The 22,339-nt window shown below is 37.5% G+C and overlaps 1 protein-coding gene and 1 long non-coding RNA gene across 2 annotated transcripts in view; one reads left to right on the top strand and one right to left on the bottom strand.

Moving 5' to 3' along the window:
• Positions 1-22,339, top strand: part of LOC140163477 (uncharacterized) — a 43,368-nt gene that overhangs the window by 7,289 nt on the left and 13,740 nt on the right. Inside the window, exons 4-11 of the mRNA XM_072186795.1 lie at positions 1,325-1,497; positions 2,342-2,458; positions 2,896-3,069; positions 3,694-3,855; positions 4,611-4,749; positions 6,111-6,226; positions 8,125-8,212; positions 9,161-9,342. Of these exons, the coding sequence (XP_072042896.1) occupies positions 1,325-1,497; positions 2,342-2,458; positions 2,896-3,069; positions 3,694-3,855; positions 4,611-4,749; positions 6,111-6,226; positions 8,125-8,212; positions 9,161-9,342 (1,151 nt within the window). The remainder of the gene's footprint in view (positions 1-1,324; positions 1,498-2,341; positions 2,459-2,895; positions 3,070-3,693; positions 3,856-4,610; positions 4,750-6,110; positions 6,227-8,124; positions 8,213-9,160; positions 9,343-22,339) is intronic.
• On the bottom strand, positions 15,825-21,238 carry LOC140167236 (uncharacterized). Its single transcript, XR_011861009.1, has 3 exons — positions 20,887-21,238; positions 16,849-16,938; positions 15,825-16,032 (listed from the first exon to the last, which is right to left on the bottom strand). It is a non-coding gene; the product is annotated as an uncharacterized lncRNA (long non-coding RNA).

The following is a 22,339-nucleotide window of genomic DNA, read 5'->3' as shown; positions in this document are numbered from 1 at the left end:
ATACTCGACAAGCAAAAGGTACAAATAAATAAATGCCTTGAATAAATAAATATCTTGAGAACCGTAAGTATATTTTCAAAATGCTGATTTGTGCTTGATCCCAACACTATGGTGATTTTGAGAATACTGAAATGTGTTTTTCAAAGTTGGCAGCCCTGTATACATAGCTCTATACATGGCTATACATGTCCATGATATGGTTACATATGTCTATCCATGGCCATACATAGCTATCCATGGCTATACATAGCTATCCATGGCTATACATAGCTATCCATGGCTATACATAGCTATGCATGGCTATACATAGCTATGCATGGCTATACATAGCTATGCATGGCTATACATAGCTATGCATGGCTATACATAACTATGCATGGCTATACATAGATATGCATGGCTATACATAACTATGCATGGCTATGCATGGCTATACATATCTATGCATGGCTATACATAGCTACGCATGGTATTCCTGACCATAACCCATAACAAATGAGCTACAGCACCAGTGGTGCTCTTGTTTGATTAAAGGTGGGTACCGGTAACCCAGTTTACAGCTTCATCCCCCACTTTAGACTTTACCCAATCAAAATGCAGATTTTGAAAGCTCATATTTTTCTCATTAACATATTGAAATTAGGCGTTCCAAATCTGTACATTTCCGAAGATATCTTCAAAAACTGTCACATTAGTCTTGACTTGTGGTAGCTTCATTCAAAACTAATTCAACAGTCTTTTGATGATATCTTGGGAAATACTCTGATTTGGAACTCCTAATTTCAGTATGTTAATGAGAAAAATAGGATCTTTCATTTGATATCAATGTATTAGGCCTACATGATTATCATCAATAAAATACTGTAGACTAGCAGTATAACGCTATATATATGCCAGTAATTCCGTAAGGAATTAATTACATTACGAGGAAAATTTTTGTGTTCTTTTTGCATGAATGCTTGTAAGGGACAGCATTTTGTGTTTTGGGTCCCTATAAGTTTTAAAGCATTCCATTTTCCAAATATATCAGGTCACCTTTCTTTAAATGATTATACTTTGTTCAATTCATAATAGACGTAAGTTTTTGGTTTTGCTACTCAGTTGTGTCAGAAATGTCAAATACTTTTTTCACACTAATTCATAATGAGCGCACATTAGTTAACGCAGTATGCAAGGCACATTTTGCGTAGGTGATGCGCACAATTGCATGCACACCATTCTATGGCACTCCACAATGTTTTCAGTCTTGCCTATGACACGCTGAACAAAGTGTAGAAATTGTTTTAAAATTTGCATCCTTGTTCATATTGTTTGTGTTATAAAGATCCAGGAGTGACTACATCAGAGAAGAACACAGTTGATCTAGAGCAACATGAGATCAATGGGGAACATCCTGACATTCCAAGACAAGCCATTGTAGCATCAAATGAAAGATTCCAAGTGCAAGGATTTAGCAAATCAGATAGCAGTGTGGAAGTCATCTATAAAGTGAAAAAGGTATCCTAAAACAGACAGGATCAATTTGGAATGTATTTGCTCAATTCATTCTTGCATAATTTAGATTTTTTTTGTTTCACACTATTTTGTGTCATTGGCTAATATTAAAAGCAAGATTGAAAATGTGTGTATTTTTCATACCACTTGGATGTAAAAAACCTGCAATTAATCATGTTCTGTACATAAGTACTAAATTTAGTGCAGTGCTTCCAACAATTCACATATTTTATGTGCCATACCTTGGCATGTTGGAATAGTATGTTGCTACTAATGACAATCAGATCTCTGTAAAACATTAGGTGGTAAAAGTAGGGTGACTGTATAAATGAGGAAAAGAAAGGGTGCCCTATGTACATCAAATACCAAACAAGTTCATCATGTTATACTATTCACATATTTTCCTAGGCTTGGAAGTAAGTATGGGCTATTCCAGTTGAAATCCATACACCCCCTATGGAAGACATGCCATTAATCTTCCACACAGGGAGTGTGACTTTCAAATAGGTTACCTGACTTAGGGACTCCATTTGAAATCTACACCCCTGTGTGGGAGATTAAGATCACATCTTCCATATAGGGGTGTAATGGATTTCAACTGGAATAGCCGTATATAACCAAGTATGCACACAACATCCAACAAAAACCTGTATACATTAATGAGGAGCAAGAAGTTTGGTAATTAATGGTGATGTATGCCATGATGCAACCCATGTACACAAGACATAGCATCTTAACATATACACCTAATTCAATCTTGGTAACTAAGATAGAAAAGTGCTGTGTATATATCCCCAGTACAGCATCAGAATGTCGCTAATAATAAGTTTTTGTTTCTGTCTGATAGGACTCTTCTAGCCTAGATGGGTTAGCTATTGCAGAGGAAAGAGAATCTAGAGAGAGTAATCAGCTTCAGCAAGAGATCGCCACAGACACAGCAGAAAAGGTTGCCAATTACTTGCAGGTATGTGTACAAGGATCCAGTCATAAAAAGTTGTCAGGGGGTCAAACCCACAATGTTGTATGGGTCTGTAATCATTATGGATGATTGATTCTGTGAGCTGAAAAACTGGGAACTCAGACATGGCTGTACAGACACATGACACCAAGCATCTGTATCAAAAATACTTTGAGATTAAAATATTTGGTGATATATAGTGCACTATGTTCAGACACAACACCAAGACATTGATCGGCATACTTTACAGGTTGTTTCGTATGGGTTAGAAGGACACAATTAGCAGTATGTTCCTTGTCTAGGGGAATTTCAAGCTAACTCAATTTTTCCAAAAGAGCATACGAAACCACTGCCAGGGTTCAAACCCGCAACTTCACAGCCCATTGAACGCCATTGCAATTACCATAAAATTTGTTTTCTTTAACAATTTGTTTATTATTTAGGAAGAACTGAAGTCTAGTAAAGAAGAAACTCTTCGGCTAAAACAGCAGTTGGATGTACAGGTCATGTGTGAGGAGTATGTAAGAAATGAGGCTCAGGTAGAAATAGAGAAAGCTGAGAGAAAAATCACTAAATTGCAGGCTCAGATCAACAAGCCACCAAAACTTATCCACAAGGTAAAATACATTAAAATTGCTTTCATGTGTTTTACATTTTGTGTCACGTGCCACAGATTTTCAAATACAAACAGGTCGGTTGTTTGTGGCTTTGGCTTGTTAAAGTTAACCTAACAGATATATTTCATGTTACCTTATGAGATTACTGTGTTGTAGTTTCAGGACTTTTAAAATTGGAAATTGGCCTTTTGAGACACATACGTTAAGAATAATTTTAACGAAAGTAAACTTTTAGCCAATGGTACTGGTAAACTACAGAACTTTGTAAGGAAATTACAGTTGTAATTTGCAATAACTGAAGAACATAGGTCAAAGCTGTGAAGTTGTAACTGAAGAACAAAGTTTAAAGCCATCAGAGCTCAAAGCCCATGAAATTTTCCATTGCATTTACTTAGTTAGACTTTGTACTTATTTTCATGCTACAAGATATGCAATTTTTGGTGGATACTTAAATATTTTGAAGTCTCATAAGTCCACTAAGGTTTTAATTAGGTCAAATATTGCAATATTTTCTTTGAATTTGATAAATAGCATAACTCTTTCACGTCGTTCATTAACTTTTACATGGATCAAAATTATAGTTCATCTGAATGAAGAATTGTATTCTTTGTTTGATATAATAAGCACCGCAAGGAGCTGCGTCGTATCTTTGAAGAGATTGAATCAGAAGGAGGACCTAGTAAAGTATGGACTACTCCAGAAGGCTTACAACAGGCTATCAGATTCCTGTACTGGAAAAGAAAAGATATGGAGTCACTTCTACATGAAACAGAACAATACCTACAGGTAATATATTGCACATTGTAAAACAATGGGCTTTTGAAAATCAGAATATCTCTTATAAAATATAAGTGATATTTGTTGCAGAAAACTTTGCTACTTCAAAAAGAGGAAATATATACATCAGAAGCAAACAAACAGGGTTTCTATAAAGATGGTTATAAATTACAAAGTCGGCTTGAAGTTAGTGATTACAATTTTGCTCACATCCTTTAGTACCAGGATGATTCAGTTCCCCAGCTCTTCGTAAAAGGTAAATGTCTAGTTGATTATCATTTAATTTGGTTGTGGTGTATGTTTGACCTTGTTTTAGTCAACACTTGTCACTACAGCTAAGTCAGTTATCAATGTAGGAGACAGTGGTGGCACCTCACTCAATGAGTCTTCATCAGAGTGTGCAAAATATATATGTAAACTGTTGCAATTTTGTTCTAATATTTATTGTATAATTTTGAATAATAAATATATATGTTATGAATTTGACAGACTTCCAAATTTGGATGTGTCATATTATGCCTGAATTCTTTTGAAATTAGTAAATATGAAATCAGCAGTGCAGATCCAGATTCATATCTATTTTGTTACAGTGATCAGCATGATAAGTGAGCAAAAGAGGGTGGCATACAGGGTTTGTTAACAGTGCCGTGCCATGTGGTCGGTTAACAAAGATACAAATCCAGATTAGACAGTCTAATCATACTCATAATGGTATATTTCAAGCTTTTTCATCACATCATTTATCAATTACCATCACTCATCAGATAACACAGACAGAATGCACAGCCTGGAAACAAAGATCTAAGGAACAAGAAGCAGCTAAGGAGCAGCTGATGATTGACCTGGAAGGTCTACAGAATAGCAAATCATACCTGCTGGAAAAGAAATCAAAATCAGATACATGTAAGTGCACATTTGAAAGGAGATTATAGACATTTCTGTAGTGGGTCCATCTTACTGACAGATGTGTATTGTGTATGACATTGAAACTGTAAAAGACTGCAGGCTTTCCATGTTATATCATACTAGGACACAATCCATGTAAAATTAATTTAGCACAGTAATTAAACAATTGAATTGAAGCAAATTGATGAATGTTTTCAGTCATAGTATATGAAGTTTGGAATTAAATAAAAATACTGGACTTACTATTTAGCAAAGCTACGTTGCGTGTGATACCATCACACTTCATCAGGCAACTGGCCCGCTGGACTGGTCATGTGACAGACGGCTAGGGATCGGCTTGATGACTCTGTCCCATGCGTGAGATAGGTTGTATCGTAGGCCTCCCCTTTTATTAAGTGATGGTGATTCTACTCTCTCCCAAATAGCCTCTTTGATGCCTCGGCGGTGCCACTGTTCCTCCCTGTCTAAAATGGTTGCATCCTCGATGTTTATGGAATGACCACTTTCTTTGAGATGTAAATAAACAGTGGAGTTTTGGGCTTTGTTGGTGCTCGAAGCAGTTTATAAACTGCGCTACCCACAGACGAGAAAGAAACAGACCACATGCAATCAGTCAAAGCCCCGTGTATTGTATGATTCGAGTTCTCACATATTCATGAGGGCCGATTGTTCGATCGTGCCGTGTCTAACAATCACGCTAGTGCTGCGTGCCTTCGCGTATACGATAGAGCGTTGCATGCTTTCGCGATTACGCGATAGACCACGAAAATATGTGGTAATTGCATAGCAGTCTCGCCTGTCGCATTTCATGGAACAATCGGCCCTCATTATCAGGTGATATTGAGACTTTGACTGATTGCATGTGGTCTGTTTCTTTCTCGTCTGTGGCCCTACCACTACGATATATCACATTAAATGGCCACCTGCACCTGGGCAGCCAACAATAATGGTGCTGTATCACTACCTCCTGAGCTTCCCATTCTACGCCTGTGTATAGAGTGTGATCAGTCAGATATAAAGTATCTTGCTCAAGGATACAGCATGTTGGCCTGATAGGGTTGAATACACAATCTTGTGACAGTGATTCAAATGCCATAACCATTATGCAACCATGCTGTCAGGATAAAATAACATTACTAAAGTTTGTTCGGCTTATATAAGGCGGAAAAAATAAGACTCATAACACAGTGTATTGATATAGAATGGTGTGCACGCTGTTGGGCGCAGTGCTTACGCTAGGTGTGTGTTGCGTAATGTGTGACTGGCGCACGCTTATGTGAATTGGAGCGTGAGTTGGGACTTTATTGCCTTGTATAAACCGAACAAACTTTAAATGGAGTTTGTTTTGATAATTTCAGGTTTGTCTTATGGGACCATAGATGACAAATCATGTGACACTCCAGGGATTTGGGGTTTACAAGAGACATCAAAGCAAGATATGGTTAATGAAATGGTGGAGCATCTACAAGAAGAGGTAAGATATGTAGAGAGACCACCGAATTAATATGGAGAACCTGGACTTCGCATACCGCTATGTGCAATATAGCGTGGTCAGTTAATGAGAAAAAATTGGGGGTATATATGGTCCTTGCCAACGGTACACAGAAATGAACGAAAACAATTTTGCATGATAATCGCACTATAACGCATTGCGTTGCTCCTTAGATGCAGTCAGTGCTTCTCGCTATGAAAAGTGCTAGGCACCGATTAGTTTCGGGTGCATTTTGAGCAAAACACAAATACCCCCAATTTTGCCTCATACATGTATGAAGTCATACAGGGTGTCCCAGAATGATCTGTACCGGGAAAGATGGAATTTTTTAGGTATGAAGGGCATGTTAAATGGTTATATTGTTTTGCATTTTAAGTTCTACATATAGTTAGCTTTCTCAGATTTTTTAGTTTTTAAAAATTTGACGTTTCTAGTAGAAGTTATAGAAGATTGCGTAAAAATGATGAATTCTAAGTTTTGACAACGCAACCTATTTTGAAAATCTGTAACATTACTAACCGTTCAGCACAAAGTTATTTGGAAAAAGTTATGCAGGTATTTTAGTTGTGCCCTGTTCATATTTCCACTAAATAGCCGATATCTATCTATTATTTATGACGTTCTGAAGCAATCATTATATGGAATTAAGGATTTGTGGCCTAATCCAATTCTCTCTTTGGCGGTAGTTTTAAATATAGTTATTGTGGTGTGAGGTCCATGTCATTTGAAATGCTTGCAGAGATCGAATTGGTTGTGGTACAGAAAAGTCGGCTCCTCAATTTACTGTACAGCAGCGTGGATTTCTTTCAAAAACTTACTGGCAAACCGGCAGCTATGTTGAGACGCAAAGAAGATTCATTAGACGATAGTGTATAACGTAAAGAAGTTTGACGAGCACGGAACTGTCAGGAATCGGCAGAGTGAAGCTTCAGGTGCTCGTAAGACTGTAAGAACTAGAGCGAACATTGCAGCTGTCCGGCAAGCTTTAAGGCGCAAACCCCAACAGTAGTTGTCGCCGAAATGCTGTGCCAAACATCCCACGTTCTTCATTTCATCGTATCGTGCCATTTTTCAAAGGTATGCGAGTCGCTTTTTCATCGATTTTACATTATTGCATGCCACGCCAAAACAAATAAAGGTAGCGTGCTGAAATTAACAGAATAGGTAGGAGACATATCCAACATTATAATGCTGGTATCAAAAATAGATACACTGCCCGTCTTCTATTTTTAGTTATTTTTGCAAACACGGTACAAATCATTCTGGGACACCCTGTAGTTCACATCCGTCAAAGAACCCAGCCTAGTTCATGACTATGTGTAACTCTACCGTGACTCTACATGGACTATTTTAGTCCATTGTCACGTACCAAGAAGATGGCAGTCGAGTACTGGTTCTGTAGTTTTAATTCTTTCAGGGCAACAGAAAGATGGACAAAGGGGGAAAGGGAGCAAGAAGTGGAGAAAGAAAAAGGGAGAGAAAAAATGAGAGATAAAAAAAGAAACTGGGACAAAATAGGTATCTTTACTAAGTCTTCAAATGTAGAAAATGGAGGTCTTTAAATTAAACAAAATCAACATTACTGATGTGCCAATTTGCTGAAAGAAGATGGGGGTCTTTTGGGCCAATATAGGCCAATGTAAGTTACCTCAAAATTCAAATTCTTGAGGTGATAAATATATTGTTTAGTTTTCATTTAAGGTAGGAGAATGATTGGAAGGGGTTGTTAAGATTCAATCAACACACTCTTAAATTATGGAAGTGGTTTGTCAAATATGACTGTAATATGAGTAAGATTTAACAAATCTTTCCCTCCGTAGAGAAGTCCTTTTCAGAGGACTGACTGCAATAATTGAAATGATTTTTTCTTTCCTGGCCAGAATTTGCAGTTGAAACAGCATTTGATTGATGTACAGAATCTAGCACAGAAACAGCAACTGGAATTGAATGAAGCAATATCACAAGCAGGTTAGTAAGCAAGGGTGAAAATAAATGGGCTACTTTATTTTCAGGCCTGTTATATTGGTAATAAAAATCAGGACACTAGGCTCGTTGTCCTGAACCATTATAGACCATTACCATACAATCTATACATAATAAGTTACCCAGGATATAGGAATTAGTGAGCCAAAAAAAACTATGCTTGTTTTGTAAAAGTTAGTCCCAGGGCAACTAAATTCAGGTGAAACAGGACTCGGTATGGGAAAAAATAAAAGCTCTTGTCTCTCTTGTAATCTTGTTAGTAAGGCTCCTGATTTGATTTCATTTTAACACCAGTATGCTGAAGTCCTGATTCCTGAGGCTATGATGGCGCAGCATCATTGAATGCTTTGACAAAGATAGCTGAAGATTGATAGTTTAAATCCTGATTACATAATTCCTTCCATCAATGCATATTCCTTCAATGCATAAGCATTATAATCTACCCACAGCAGATATCCAATGAGTAAATTAACTCAATACTACTGAAAGAAAGATGATACTTTTAAGGGAGACAGCAAATTTGCTCTTTACCTTCAAAACTATACTTTGCACATTTTTGGTGGTCTGGTACTGCTATGCTCAAAGGGCTGTTTTCACCAACAAACATGGATTCACCTATGACATGTCACTCATAAAGTGTGGACCCATGGCAATCATGGACATCTTCGGTTGTTAGAGAGTGGCAGAGGGCGCTACACTCCATAATAATGCATATGGGGTTTAGGTCCCCCATCATAGGTGTAATACCAGGACCACGGTTTGGCGGTTAAATGCGGTTAAAAGGCATTCTTTCTGTTGTGCAATGTCAGTGCGTAGAGGTCCATGGTTACGTTGTGCACTACATAGGGACCATGTTTGTCAGTGAAAATGTGGGGGGGGGGGGTATGTGTGTGTGTGTTTTGTTATTTTAGTTTTCTTTCTTTGTTTTCTAAGATTTGCTGAAATCCAAGCTTGATGTAGTAAATAGTGAGTTGATACATGAACGTCTACACAGTCAACACCTGTCAACTAAGCTTCATAATCATAATATTAGTGCCAAGAACTCGATGCTATTACTTGCAGAGAACCTAGATGACTCCACACCACCACTTGATGAAGCCATTCCTGACACCAAAGTAAGTATCAGCGGCATACTGAAGGGGAAGGGGTAGTTCCTAATTGCTCAAGATACTGGGACTAACATCATAATTTTTTTCCGGGGGGGAAGGGCATGGGGTAACTGAGGGCATTTTCCCCCATGCCCCTCCTGTGACACCGCCACTTGACAAAATTGACCACAATTTGCACTGTGCCCCTTCATCTCCCTTCCTTTTGACCAGTTTCAAACCAAAATTATAATTGAAGACCGAATTAAAAAGACTAGTTTGCATATGACGTCCTGTCAATCAGACCAAAAATGCTATACTGCGCAGGTCAGCAACCAATCACGGCGCGCCTTTGTCATGACGTCAGACGCAATTTAGTCTTTTTAATTCGGTCTTTAATTATAGTCACATTTGGGGCTATTTGGAATCCGGACAGAATCTGCTTTAACCACATTGGCTTTCAGACATTCTGTCAGTCAGCATGATGTCACTTGCAATAGATTGCTTCTTCCCATTAGTTCACGGTATCTCGATCGCGTGTATTTCTGAGAATAAAGTATTATTGTTTATCGGTTGGTAATTCTTTCCTCCAGTGCGGGATTCCCCCTTGTCGTGACGCCACAGAGACTGACATGTAAACACTGCACTCGCACATAGACGATTGTAAAAAATGGAGATAGAAAACTCAATAAAACGAAATTAAAAAACACAGTGAAAGTATTCTTCGTGTATTATTAGTTGTAAAATGGTTTATTTTACTAGTAAATACCAATGACACTTGAAAATACCGAAAATATAAGCGGTAATGGAGTCATACTGTCCAGTCCGATTATTATTTTTCACCGGTTATCGCGCCATTACCGCGATAAAATTTCAAATCCAAAATCACCAAAAATGACCCCATGTTGCACGTAAAAGGTTAGGGCAAAAGTAAAATCGAGTTAACGTAATAAAAGATAATATATTTCCCAAATAAAAATTATAATATAATAAACTTGCCTTCAGTATTTTTCTTATTTTCAGTGATTTTATTCGCACTGTTTTTGCGGTGTTTACCGTGTAATGCATAGTAACTTCGGTGCTACGGGCGCAATGCATGCGGAGCCAGACGGCGCTCACTGTGCACTCGGTTGCGCTGAGGCACCGGGCGCGTGCTGGGACAATGGCGTCTTTAGAGAGGGTGATATATTCGTGTTTCACGCATTATTTTTGACATTTTTATTTATAATTACAACGTTTTAGATGTTATTATGATAAATGGAAACTCACACAAAGGCACTGGATCATCTGTGCAGAGTTTGTAGGGCATATATTTCTACAAAGAAAGCTAAATTATTATCGAATGATACTACAAGCTATAGTAAGAATTCCAATTGAATGAACGCAGCTTTCAAAAGCTGTACTCGATCCAACCGCGATTGTATATCGCGTATTTCAAACTACAACGCGAACGCACAACCTTGGATACAATGCTAACCAATCATGAGTGCGTTGGCATGGTTCGCGTTACTCACGCACAGTCGCACACGCTGGCGTACATCGCACAGTGTACGCAAATGTTCGTCACGCTATTAAAAGCTGCGTTCATTCAATTGGAATTCCCACTATAAAAGCTACGGCACATTGAAATCAAGGATTTTGTCGCGATTTTAGACCTTATAAAACCTTCGAGGCCTAAAATCTTGATAAAATTCTCTATTTCAATGTTCCGTAAAAGGCTACGGCACATTGAAATCAGGGATTTTATCGAGATTTTAGGCCTCGTAAACTTTTGCGTAAAAGCTACGGAACATTGAAATCAATTAAAATTCTCAATATGTCAATTTTATCGAGATTTTAGGTCTCAGAAGCGTTATTGAGGCCCAAAATCTTGATAAATTTTCTATTTCAATGTTCCGTAAAAGCCACGGCACATTGAAATCAGGGATTTTATCGAGATTTTAGGCCTCGTAAACTTTTGCGTAAAAGCTACGGAACATTGAAATCAATTAAAATTCTCAATATGTCAATTTTATCGAGATTTTAGGTCTCAGAAGCGTTATGAGGCCCAAAATCTTGATAAAATTCTCCATTTCAATGTTCCGTAAAAGCTACGGCACATTGAAATCAGGGATTTTATCGAGATTTTAGGCCTCGTAAACTTTTGGCGTAAAAGCTACGGAACATTGAAATCAATTAAAATTCTCAATATGTCAATTTTATCGAGATTTTAGGTCTCGTAAAGCGTTACGAGGCCCAAAATCTTGATAAAATTCTTTATTTCAATGTTCCGTAAGAGCTACGGCACATTGAAATCAGGGATTTTATCGAGATTTTAGGCCTCGTAAACTTTTGCGTAACAGCTACGGAACATTGAAATCAATTAAAATTCTCAATATGTCAATTTTATCGAGATTTTAGGTCTCAGAAGCGTTATGAGGCCCAAAATCTTGATAAATTTCTATTTCAATGTTCCGTAAAAGCTACGCACATTGAAATCAGGGATTTTATCGAGATTTTAGGCCTCGTAAACTTTTTGCGTAAAAGCTACGGAACATTGAAATCAATTAAAATTCTCAATATGTCAATTTTATCGAGATTTTAGGTCTCAGTAAAGCGTTATGAGGCCCAAAATCTTGATAAAATTCTTTATTTCAATGTTCCGTAAAAGCTACGGCACATTGAAATCAGGGATTTTATCGAGATTTTAGGCCTCGTAAACTTTTGCGTAAAAGCTACGGAACATTGAAATCAATTAAAATTCTCAATATGTCAATTTTATCGAGATTTTAGGTCTCGTAAAACGTTACGAGGCCCAAAATGTTGATAAAATTCTCTATTTCAATGTTCCGTAAAAGCTACGGCACATTGAAATCAGGGATTTTATCGAGATTTTAGGCCTCGTAAACTTTTGCGTAAAAAATAAAGAACATTGAAATCAATTAAAATTCTCAATATGTCAATTTTATCGAGATTTTAGGTCTCAGAAGCGTTATGAGGCCCAAAATCTTGATAAATTCTCTATTTCAATGTTCCGTAATAGCTACGCACATTGAAATCAGGGATTTTATCGAGATTTTAGGCCTCGTCAAGCTTTGCGTAAAAGCTGCGTAAAAGCTAAATAACATTGAAATCAATTAAAATTCTCAATATGTCAATTTTATCGAGATTTTAGGTCTCGTAAAACTTTACGAGGCCCAAAATCTTGATAAAATTCTTTATTTCAATGTTCCGTAAAAGCTACGGCACATTGAAATCAGGGATTTTATCGAGATTTTAGGCCTCGTAAACTTTTGCAAAAAAAATAAAGAACATTGAAATCAATTAGAATTCTCAATGTCAATTTCATGGAGATTTTAGGCCTTGTAAAACTTTATGAGGCCCAAAACCTTGATAAATTCTTTATTTCAATGTTCCGTAAAAGCTACGCACATTGAAATCAGGGATTTTATCGAGATTTTAGGCCTCGTAAACTTTTGCGTAAAAGCTACGGAACATTGAAATCAATTAAAATTCTCAATATGTCAATTTTATCGAGATTTTAGGTCTCGTAAAACGTTACGAGGCACAAAATCTTGATAAAATTCTCTATTTCAATGTTCCATAAAAGCTACGGCACATTGAAATCAGGGATTTTATCGAGATTTTAGGCCTCGTAAACTTTTGCGTAAAAAATAAAGAACATTGAAATCAATTAAAATTCTCAATATGTCAATTTTATCGAGATTTTAGGTCTCGTAAAAAAGCGTTATGAGGCCCAAAAATCTTGATAAAATTCTCTATTTCAATGTTCCGTAATAGCTACGGCACATTGAAATCAGGGATTTTATCGAGATTTTAGGCCTTGTCAAGCTTTGCGTAAAAGCTGCGTAAAAGCTAAAGAACATTGAAATCAATTAAAATTCTCAATATGTCAATTTTATCGAGATTTTAGGTCTCGTAAAACTTTACGAGGCCCAAAATCTTGATAAAATTCTCTATTTCAATGTTCGTAACAGCTACGGCACATTGAAATCAGGGATTTTATCGAGATTTTAGGCCTCGTAAACTTTTTGCGGAAAAAATAAAGAACATTGAAATCAATTAGAATTCTCAATGTCAATTTCATGGAGATTTTAGGCCTCGTAAACTTTTGCGTAAAAGCTACGGAACATCGAAATCAATTAAAATTCTCAATATGCCAATTTTATCGAGATTTTAGGTCTCGTAAAACTTTACGAGGCCCAAAATCTTGATAAAATTCTCTATTTCAATGTTCCGTAAAAGCTACGATCAGGATTTTATCGAGATTTTAGGCCTCGTAAACTTTTGCGTAAAAGCTGCGTAAAAGCTACAAAACATTGAAATCAGTTAAAATTCTCAATTTCAATTACCGGTATATCAAGATTTTAGTCCTTGTAAAGCTTTACAAGCCCTAAAATATTGATAAAATTCTCTATTTCAATGTTCTGTAAAGGTATGGCACATTGAAATCAAGGATTTTATCGAGATTTCAGGCCTCGTAAACAGCTACGGGACATTGAAATCAATTAAAATTCTCAATTTCAATGTACCGTAAAAGCTACGGCACATTTAAATCAATGGTTTTATCAATATTTTGGCCTCGTAAAGCTTTTGCTAAAGCTATGAACATTGAAATCAATTTTCAATGATTGAAATTATTTTCAGTAAATAATTATGGAACATTGAAATCATAGAATTGTATCGAGATTTTAGGTGTTGTTAAGCTTGCGTAAAAGCTACGGAACATTGAAATTAAGAATTTTCTCACAATGTTATACCTTGTAAAGCTTAACGAAGTCTAAAGTCTCAAAAAGATTCTTAATTTCAATTTTATCAAGATTTTAGGCCTAGTAAAGATTTACGAGGCCTAAAATTATGATAAAAGTTTTGATTCCAATGCTCCCTACAAGCTACGGAACATTGACATCAAGAGTTTTATCAAGATTTTAGGCCTTGTAAAGCTTTGCATAAAAGCTACGGAACATTAAAACCAAGAATTTAATCAAGATTGTGGACCAAATGAAGCTTTACGGGGCCTACAATCTCAATAAAATTCGATTTCAATGTTCCGTAAAAGCCAAGGCACATTGAAATTAAGGATTTTATCAAGATTTTTGGCCTTGTAAAGTTTTGTATAAAAACTATGGAACATTGAAATTGATCAAGGTCAAATTAATCAAGATTTAAAACATTGTAAAGCTATATAAGGCCTAAAATCGCAATAAAAGTCTCAATTTCCATTTTATCGAGATTTCAGGCCTAGTAGTATAGAGCAAAATTTTACGAAGCCTAAAATCTCGATAAAAAAATCCATTTAATGATCCGCAAAAGCTACGGAACATTGACATCACGAGTTTTCTAAAGATTTTGGGCCTCGTAAAGCTTTCTGGGATATACATGTACATGTATATACTTTTTTTTCACCCTGATATGGCAGTGACGTCAATGTGTTAAAGCAGCTGTTTCGCTCACTAACATGCGGTATCTTTAAGTGCGTGCTTCTGTGGACCAGCCCTTTGAACAACCACTAGCGGTTTGAGGCTGCACACAAAGAAATGCGCACTGACGTCACTGCCACATCAGTGTGAAATTGGTATAGTGTTTATAAGTATTACAGCGTGTTATTTGTGTGGCTAATAATAATTGGTAAAATTATTTGTATTGAATAGCAAAAATGCTTTGCCAGACTGCGTACAGGTATGCATGCCTTGCTATATCAATCCGCACTGTTAATATCTCAAAATAAGTAAATACCAATAATTATAAGCCAAGCAGAGTAAACATGGGGCAGGCTTTTAGACTGTTCAATATATTTATTATTAAGATTGTATCCTTCATATTAATTATAATCACTACATAATTTAAAATACAAAAACACAATATGCTTGTCTTCCAATTTTATATAAAATGAGTTTTAAAAATGCATTGTACATTGCTTCACATTCATTTTTCAAGTATACCGGGTCTATCGTATATTGCATTATCTCTCCTGAAATGTTCTCAAATAAAATTGGTTTGTTGTCTTCTCATCTATTCTTTCTTATGTTCCTGTAGCCGCTAAATGTATGGTTGTTGAATTTCGCAAAATAGTCCCCATAGCTGACGGTGTCAATACACACATGCATAGGGCAGTATACAATGTATACTTGGTCACAACTGGGTGAGCGACATAAACTTGAACTGAAGGAAGAATGTCTAACTTGTTACTGAATTTTAAAAGTTGATAATATTTTTCCTTTGAAAATAGGAATATTTGAAAATTTTCAACATAATCCACTGTGCACAATTTTCTCCTACCGTATTCATTCCATTAACCACACAGGGTACTTGACAAAGTCATTTTGGGGGCCCTTATTTTTTACATTGTTTACATAATTACATGAATATGTAAAAAATAGCCCAGAATATGGACCTTGTGTGTAGAAAGCTCTGCATGTTTTGGATACACAAGTAGTTGCATGCATCATGCACATAATGATAAAGGATTATATACTTATATAGGGGCATGGGCTGTTAATGGAGCTTAATATGGTACATGTATCTGTAGTTCATATTTGCAGCTATCGATGGTACATCCATGACTGTAATTGACTGTGCTTGCTGCTTGTATCATGTGTATTGCGAGTTAAGACCAAACAAGTCTCATATTGGTAACAGACCAGACCAGCGCCCAATGGTGTCAGGAATACAGAGATGTCGAGCCACACTCATGCTGAATCAATATTAACTTCTGGACACCTGCATCATGTGTAAATGAAAAGGATAAAAATGGAAATTAGTAAATTTCTTGTACATGTAAACCAATACTGTAAGAACCCAAACATATCTAACCAATGCAATATAAGTTTCATTAATGAATCTCTATTCCCTAGCTATGGGTACCGACTGAAAATTGTCCCATGTACATTGTATAATGCACCTTCTCAATTTATTGTAACACTGCATTGTTCCCTGGGCTACAGGGACCTGGACAGGGTCAATTTTGAAAATTTACAAATCCACCGCTAGGCCCTGTCAACTTCTACGCAGAGCAGGACATCATCGAATGGCAAGTCCTAGACTAAATCCGGCCCGCAGTGAGTTTCCCAAGTGACTTACATGTAGTTGCTAAAATGCTACGCTCATTCGTGGTTGACTTACCAAAAAAATGTTAGTGTTTTATAATATGCAAAGTGATAATTTGTGTTCATCGTACTCTTTTAACATGCAAAATGCATTGAACTTTTTTTTTTGGGGGTACATTTTTTTCTGGGGGGTAAGTCATCAGCCATGAATGATCCTGGCATTTAGCTCTAGATAGGGACACACTTATTCAATTTCAGGTACCCGATTACCTCCCGAAAATGTAAGGCGCACCAAAAAAACCCTGCTCTACTGCGTAATTAGGCCTTGGTCGTGGTCTACGGGTTGGTCTGTCAGGATTTTATATAATTTCTCACCCTAAAAAATCTGATGGGACCGTTGGGCCAGTAGAACAGGTTTTTTTTTGTTGTCTAAAATTATTGTTTCAAAAAGATTGCAACACATTGCTAATTTTAACTTGCATTTACATACCGGTATCATAAACGTATTAATCATACTCCATCAATTTGCAGTAGGCCTCTTCTGGTATGGCGACTATAACTTTCCATTATTGGATGACACCTGAAAATAACAATAAGGCAAATGGAGCATATACGGTAAATAAAAGTGCAAAAATGTACACTCTTTGTTGTTGTTACGCGTGCACGGTACCTCATCAACATCAATGCGGCTTTCAATTGTATGACTGGCTCTCTGGTACCCTGGCAACTAGTTTCCATCTCTGTAAATACAGGACATGATTGCTCAAAAAGTTAGTCTAGCCACGAATTTGCTAACTTAAAGGCTAGAGACCATTGCATTCAAAAATCTAGTTGAAATCACTGAGTGCATGCTGTAAATCATAAGAGTGCCCCTTTAATGGGTTTATGGGTAATTTGCTAGTACTTACGTTCGCTAAGTCTTAATGATCACCATTTTCATGGGAATCTAATTTTGCTACAAGGGTAATCCAGGAATTCATGTTACAATTCAATGTAAATATGCCAAATTTGCGGGTATTAAATTTCACGAATTAAGGCCTATACCGAAATTAAATGGTTTTACAGTATTTAGAGGGCACGGTAGCTCAGTGGTTACGGCCTTGGACTCATAATCTGAGAGCTTGCTTTACGTATGCGTGGGTTCGAGTCCCCGTCACGCTACTGCGTGTTGCGCCCTTGGGCAAGGCGCTTTGTCTCGCTTGCTTCACCCCACCCAGGTGCAATGGGAAGCTGTTAGGGGTAGTCACAGTCGTTGTACTGATGAACCCTGCGCCATTTGTAGGCAGCAAACGTGGTTCGACATATTCTAATAACGTATGAATAAATGTAAAGTGCTTTTGAGGCTGTTTATGCATAAAGCGCTATATAAATATCTACATTTATTTATTTTATTTTATTAGAATTACCAGGAAGTGTTGTGGCAGAGAAAACAAAATGTTGCCCTATAAAAAAAAAAAAAAAAAAACAAGGCAACAAGTGCAAATAGCCAAAAGGATTATTGAGCTAAATTATTTTGGGGTGCATGGGAGCTTGGTATGGCGGCTACAATTTTATTTTTTTCACGCCTAGGGTGGCTTTTTTTTTTTTTTTTCAATTTAAATACCGTATAATCTTTATAAATGCAGAGTTGGGTGGGGGATTTTTTTTTCTTTTTTTACTCAGCAGTGGTCAAATTTGTATAAGTTTGTCTCACTATACCATTTTTAACCGTGATATGGCTGCATGGAAAATGATATACCGGTAGTAAGGCTACAAAAAAAAAATCTTGTTCTATGGGCGGATGGACCTTTCAAGTAAGGTCGCTCGGTCTGGCTTTTTTTGCAAAATGACCGGCACCAAAAATCAACAAAATCTGTAATATTTTGCAATTTGGGGAATTACAAAAAAAAAATGTTCCTGATATTTTCGAAATTTGGGTCTGCATTCATTTGTAAGGAAAATTTGCAAATTTTGGAAAATCTGGGTCGGTCGCCCGTAGAACAGGCTTTTCTTTTTTTTTCGCCCGAAGCTTAATTTTTTTTTTTTTTCAAAACACTCTCAATGCCCCAGCATATCAAATGGTGCACCCGTATGGTAGATTTTGTAGATATTTAGGGGTGGTGCAATAATAATGTGTACAACCCGGTGGTGAATTATAGGGGGGACAAAGATTTTTTACGGGCCAAAAGAGGCAGGGCGGGGAAAGCATTATTTGGCAGGTCGAAGGGGGGGTCAAGCGATTTTTGGCAGGTCTAAAGCGGTGGGGTGGGCAAGTGATTTTAGCACAAATATTTTGGACACTGTTCCTATATTATTGTTATGAATACGTTAAAATATGCAAAATTTCCTGCTCGCCCTGGGGGAGAATGAAATTGGGGGGGCAAGAAATTTTGGCGAGCGAAGGGGGGAGCAATTTTTGGCAAGCCGAGAGGGGGCAAGCAATTCTTGCACGCATTCATGGGACACCTTTTAATAAAATGCTCTAATTAATAAAAAAGGCTTAGGCTAAATATGCAAATTTTCCTGCTCACTGCACTCGCAACATATCTAGACCATTTAAGGTTTGTAATTTGGGATCCCAAAAATTTGGCATGTTCAAGGGGGGGAAGAATTTTTGGAGGGGGGGGGGCAAGCAATTTTTGGCGGGCCGAGAGGGGGGCAAGCGATTTTTGGCAAGCCGTTTGGAAATTTTATTCGGGGTGGCTCATTTTTTTGTCACATCAAAAGGGGAGGCAAAGGTTTTTTGGCACGTCAAAAGGGCCAGGGGGTGGGGTAAAGATTTTTTGGCACGGCGAAAAGGGGGGAGGGCAATTTTGGCAGACCAATGGAATTCACCACCCCGGTACACATAAGGGGCTGGCATTTTCTTCGAAGGGGGGTCCCAAAAATACTGGGGGTCATAGAATTTTCAGACCAAAAATAGGGGGTTTATAATTTTTTAACACCCAAAATAGGGGGGGTTATAGAATTATCAAGGACTGGTGACTTAAAATATAACTCGTGAGTCGAAATGTGCGTATAATATATATGCAAAATTTTTACACGCTCCGCGCGCCTTCTTTACACTTACAATAAAACTTTTACCGCGCTCCACACACTTTCTTCACTTTTAAGTTTTGACGCGCTCCGCGCCTTAATTCCAGCCAATGAATAATTTTTCTTGAGTCTGTGTAGTTGGAAGGGGGTGCAATAATAATGTGTACAACCCGGGTGGTGAATTATAGGGGGGGGGGACAAAGATTTTTTGGCGGGCCAAAAGAGGCAGGGGCGGGGGAAAGCATTATTTGGCAGGTCGAAAGGGGGGGTCAAGCGATTTTTGGCAGGTCTAAAGCGGTGGGGTGGGCAAGTGATTTTTAGCACAAATATTTTGGACACTGTTCCTATATTATTGTTATGAATACGTTAAAATATGCAAAATTTCCTGCTCGCCTGGGGAGAATGAAATTGGGGGGGAAGAAATTTTTTGGCGAGCGAAAAGGGGGAGCAATTTTGGCAAGCCGAGAGGGGGGGGGGCAAGCAATTCTTGGCACGCATTCATGGGACACCTTTTTAATAAAATGCTCTAATTAATAAAAAAGGCTTAGGCTAAATATGCAAATTTTCCTGCTCACTGCACTCGCAACATATCTAGACCATTTAAGGTTTGTAATTTGGGATCCCAAAAATTTGGCATGTTCAAGGGGGGGAAGAATTTTTGGAGGGGGGGCAAGCAATTTTTGGCGGGCCGAGGGGGGCAAGCGATTTTGGCAAGCCGCTTGGAAATTTTATTCGGGGTGGCTCATTTTTTTGTCACATCAAAAGGGAGGCAAAGGTTTTTGGCACGCCAAAATGGCCGGGGTGGGGTAAAGATTTTTTGGCACGGCGAAAAGGGGGGGGCAATTTTTGGCAGACCAATGGAATTCACCACCCCCGGGTACACATAAGGGGGCTGGCATTTTCTTCGGAAGGGGGGGGTCCCAAAAATACTAGGGGGGGTCATAGAATTTTCAGACCAAAAATAGGGGGGTTTATAATTTTTTAACACCCAAAATAGGGGGGTTATAGAATTATCAAGGACTGGTGACTTAAAATATAACTTCAGCAGTCTAAATGTGCGCATAATATATATGCAAAATTTTTACACGCTCGCCGCTTTCTTTACACTTACAATAAAACTTTTACCGCGCCCACACACTTTCTTCACTTTTAAGTTTTGACGCCCGCGCTTTAATTCCAGCCAATGAATAATTTTTCTTGAGTCTGTGTAGTTGGAAGGGGGGGGTCATAAAATTTTTCGACCCGCGATAGGGGGGTCGAAAAATTTTGCCGCGATAGGGGGGTCATAAAAAATTGACTCGGTCACCGACATATTTGTGACCCCCTTCCAAGAAAATGCCAGCCCCTAAATAATTATTGCACCACCCCTCATTCAATTGCTTGAGCATGTACATGTAATTGTAAGCTTACTACATTGTAAACGTTATTTTAACATGTTAAAACTTGACTTGAGCATGTTGAGAGAGCTGAAACTAAAGTTTTAAACTAAGATATACATGGAAGTGGAACTTACTTTTTATACTGTCTGTGTCATATACGTCTCCTTCATTTCTTGATATTCTCATAATATTACGTGTGCAAAATCTGGTGATCAGAGAATTTGTGCATGTTTCATGGTTGTGAGACAATTGTGGATCTTTGAATTATTTCCACTCGTCGGCGGCGGTACAGTTTGCCGGCATCACTGCCATGACCATTGATGTCACTGCCGGGTGTCACTGATGTATTCTAGCATTTTATCCTTTAATGGTACAGCAAAATTGGACCGTAAAATCGAATGCATTCGTTCGTTTGATGTTCAAACTGGTCAGACGACAAGAGCATGCTTCACGTGTACAGTATGTCTACTCGTACACGATGCATGTCACAGGTAGCTACAGGTGGTTTGCGTTCACCGTCATGTATACAATGTACGCGCACCTGTTGTTTTCTAGGCCAGACATGACCGAGCCCGGGTATAAACAACAACATAGGGAATCCCTTTTTACTAATACTACCAGGTGAAGTAATCAAATAAAGACTTCCTAAACAATAAGTCGGCTTTATTCTACTATTAAAAGAAGCGTTTATTTTATTTAAAACGACCATACTTGGCTAAATATTATTACATCGCCTTTAATGTTTTATTAATTTTTTATTGCTAAACATCAAATTAAACGTCAAATCTTGGCTGCTATAAATAAAGCGCCAATCATTGATTGTATTCCGGTTGTATTGTCGCACAATTAGCATGATTAGGTGGTTTACTGGTACACAAATTACGTTTCTACGCCCAATTCTCGTAAACACAGAATGAATCTAACCGATCTATGAAAAAAAAACACCCAAAAAGTATAGCAATACGTCATCTTTGGGCGCTAATCAATACAAAGTGGAGTGTGGCAACAAGATGACGTAGTTAAAAAGGACGGTACCTCACGTGAGGCATATTTTATTTGAACTTCATGGCAATACACTGTTTTTCACGTTTAAAAAAAAAAAAAAGTATATTTATCAAGTGAAATATTAATAAATAAATGATTATCTGGACTTTAAAAAATATAACAACTGATAACAGCATGTTTTAAAGCCTTCAAGTATATATGACACCATGAATATGAGTCACATACATCGAACCGCCACATTTTCTAAAAGTTTAAAAAGAAAAAAACGAGTCAAAATGCAGCAAAAACCTTCCAAATAAACTCAAATAACAATACAATTTTATTTCAAACCATCACAAACAGTATACAACTCATATATTTGATTTTACAGTTCACTAAATGGACCTTGTCAACATTTACGCGAGAGGATTTATTACGTTTTGTTTACATTATGACACTGTGTGTATAGCGCCACCAACGGTGGAAACTCCCAGATAGCGATGAGCGCCGGCGATCTTTTTTCTGCAATCGAGATACCGTGAGTTGCTTTTGCTGAGATTTGGCTGTTTCATCTCGCCTCAGATACGAAGGGGACACTTACCA

The sequence above is a fragment of the Amphiura filiformis genome, chromosome 1, assembly GCF_039555335.1.
Source record: "Amphiura filiformis chromosome 1, Afil_fr2py, whole genome shotgun sequence".
Classification (NCBI taxonomy): Eukaryota; Metazoa; Echinodermata; class Ophiuroidea; order Amphilepidida; family Amphiuridae; genus Amphiura; species Amphiura filiformis.
The sequence above is the reverse complement of the archived record's forward strand: the minus strand, read 5'-3'. Positions and strand labels throughout refer to the sequence as shown.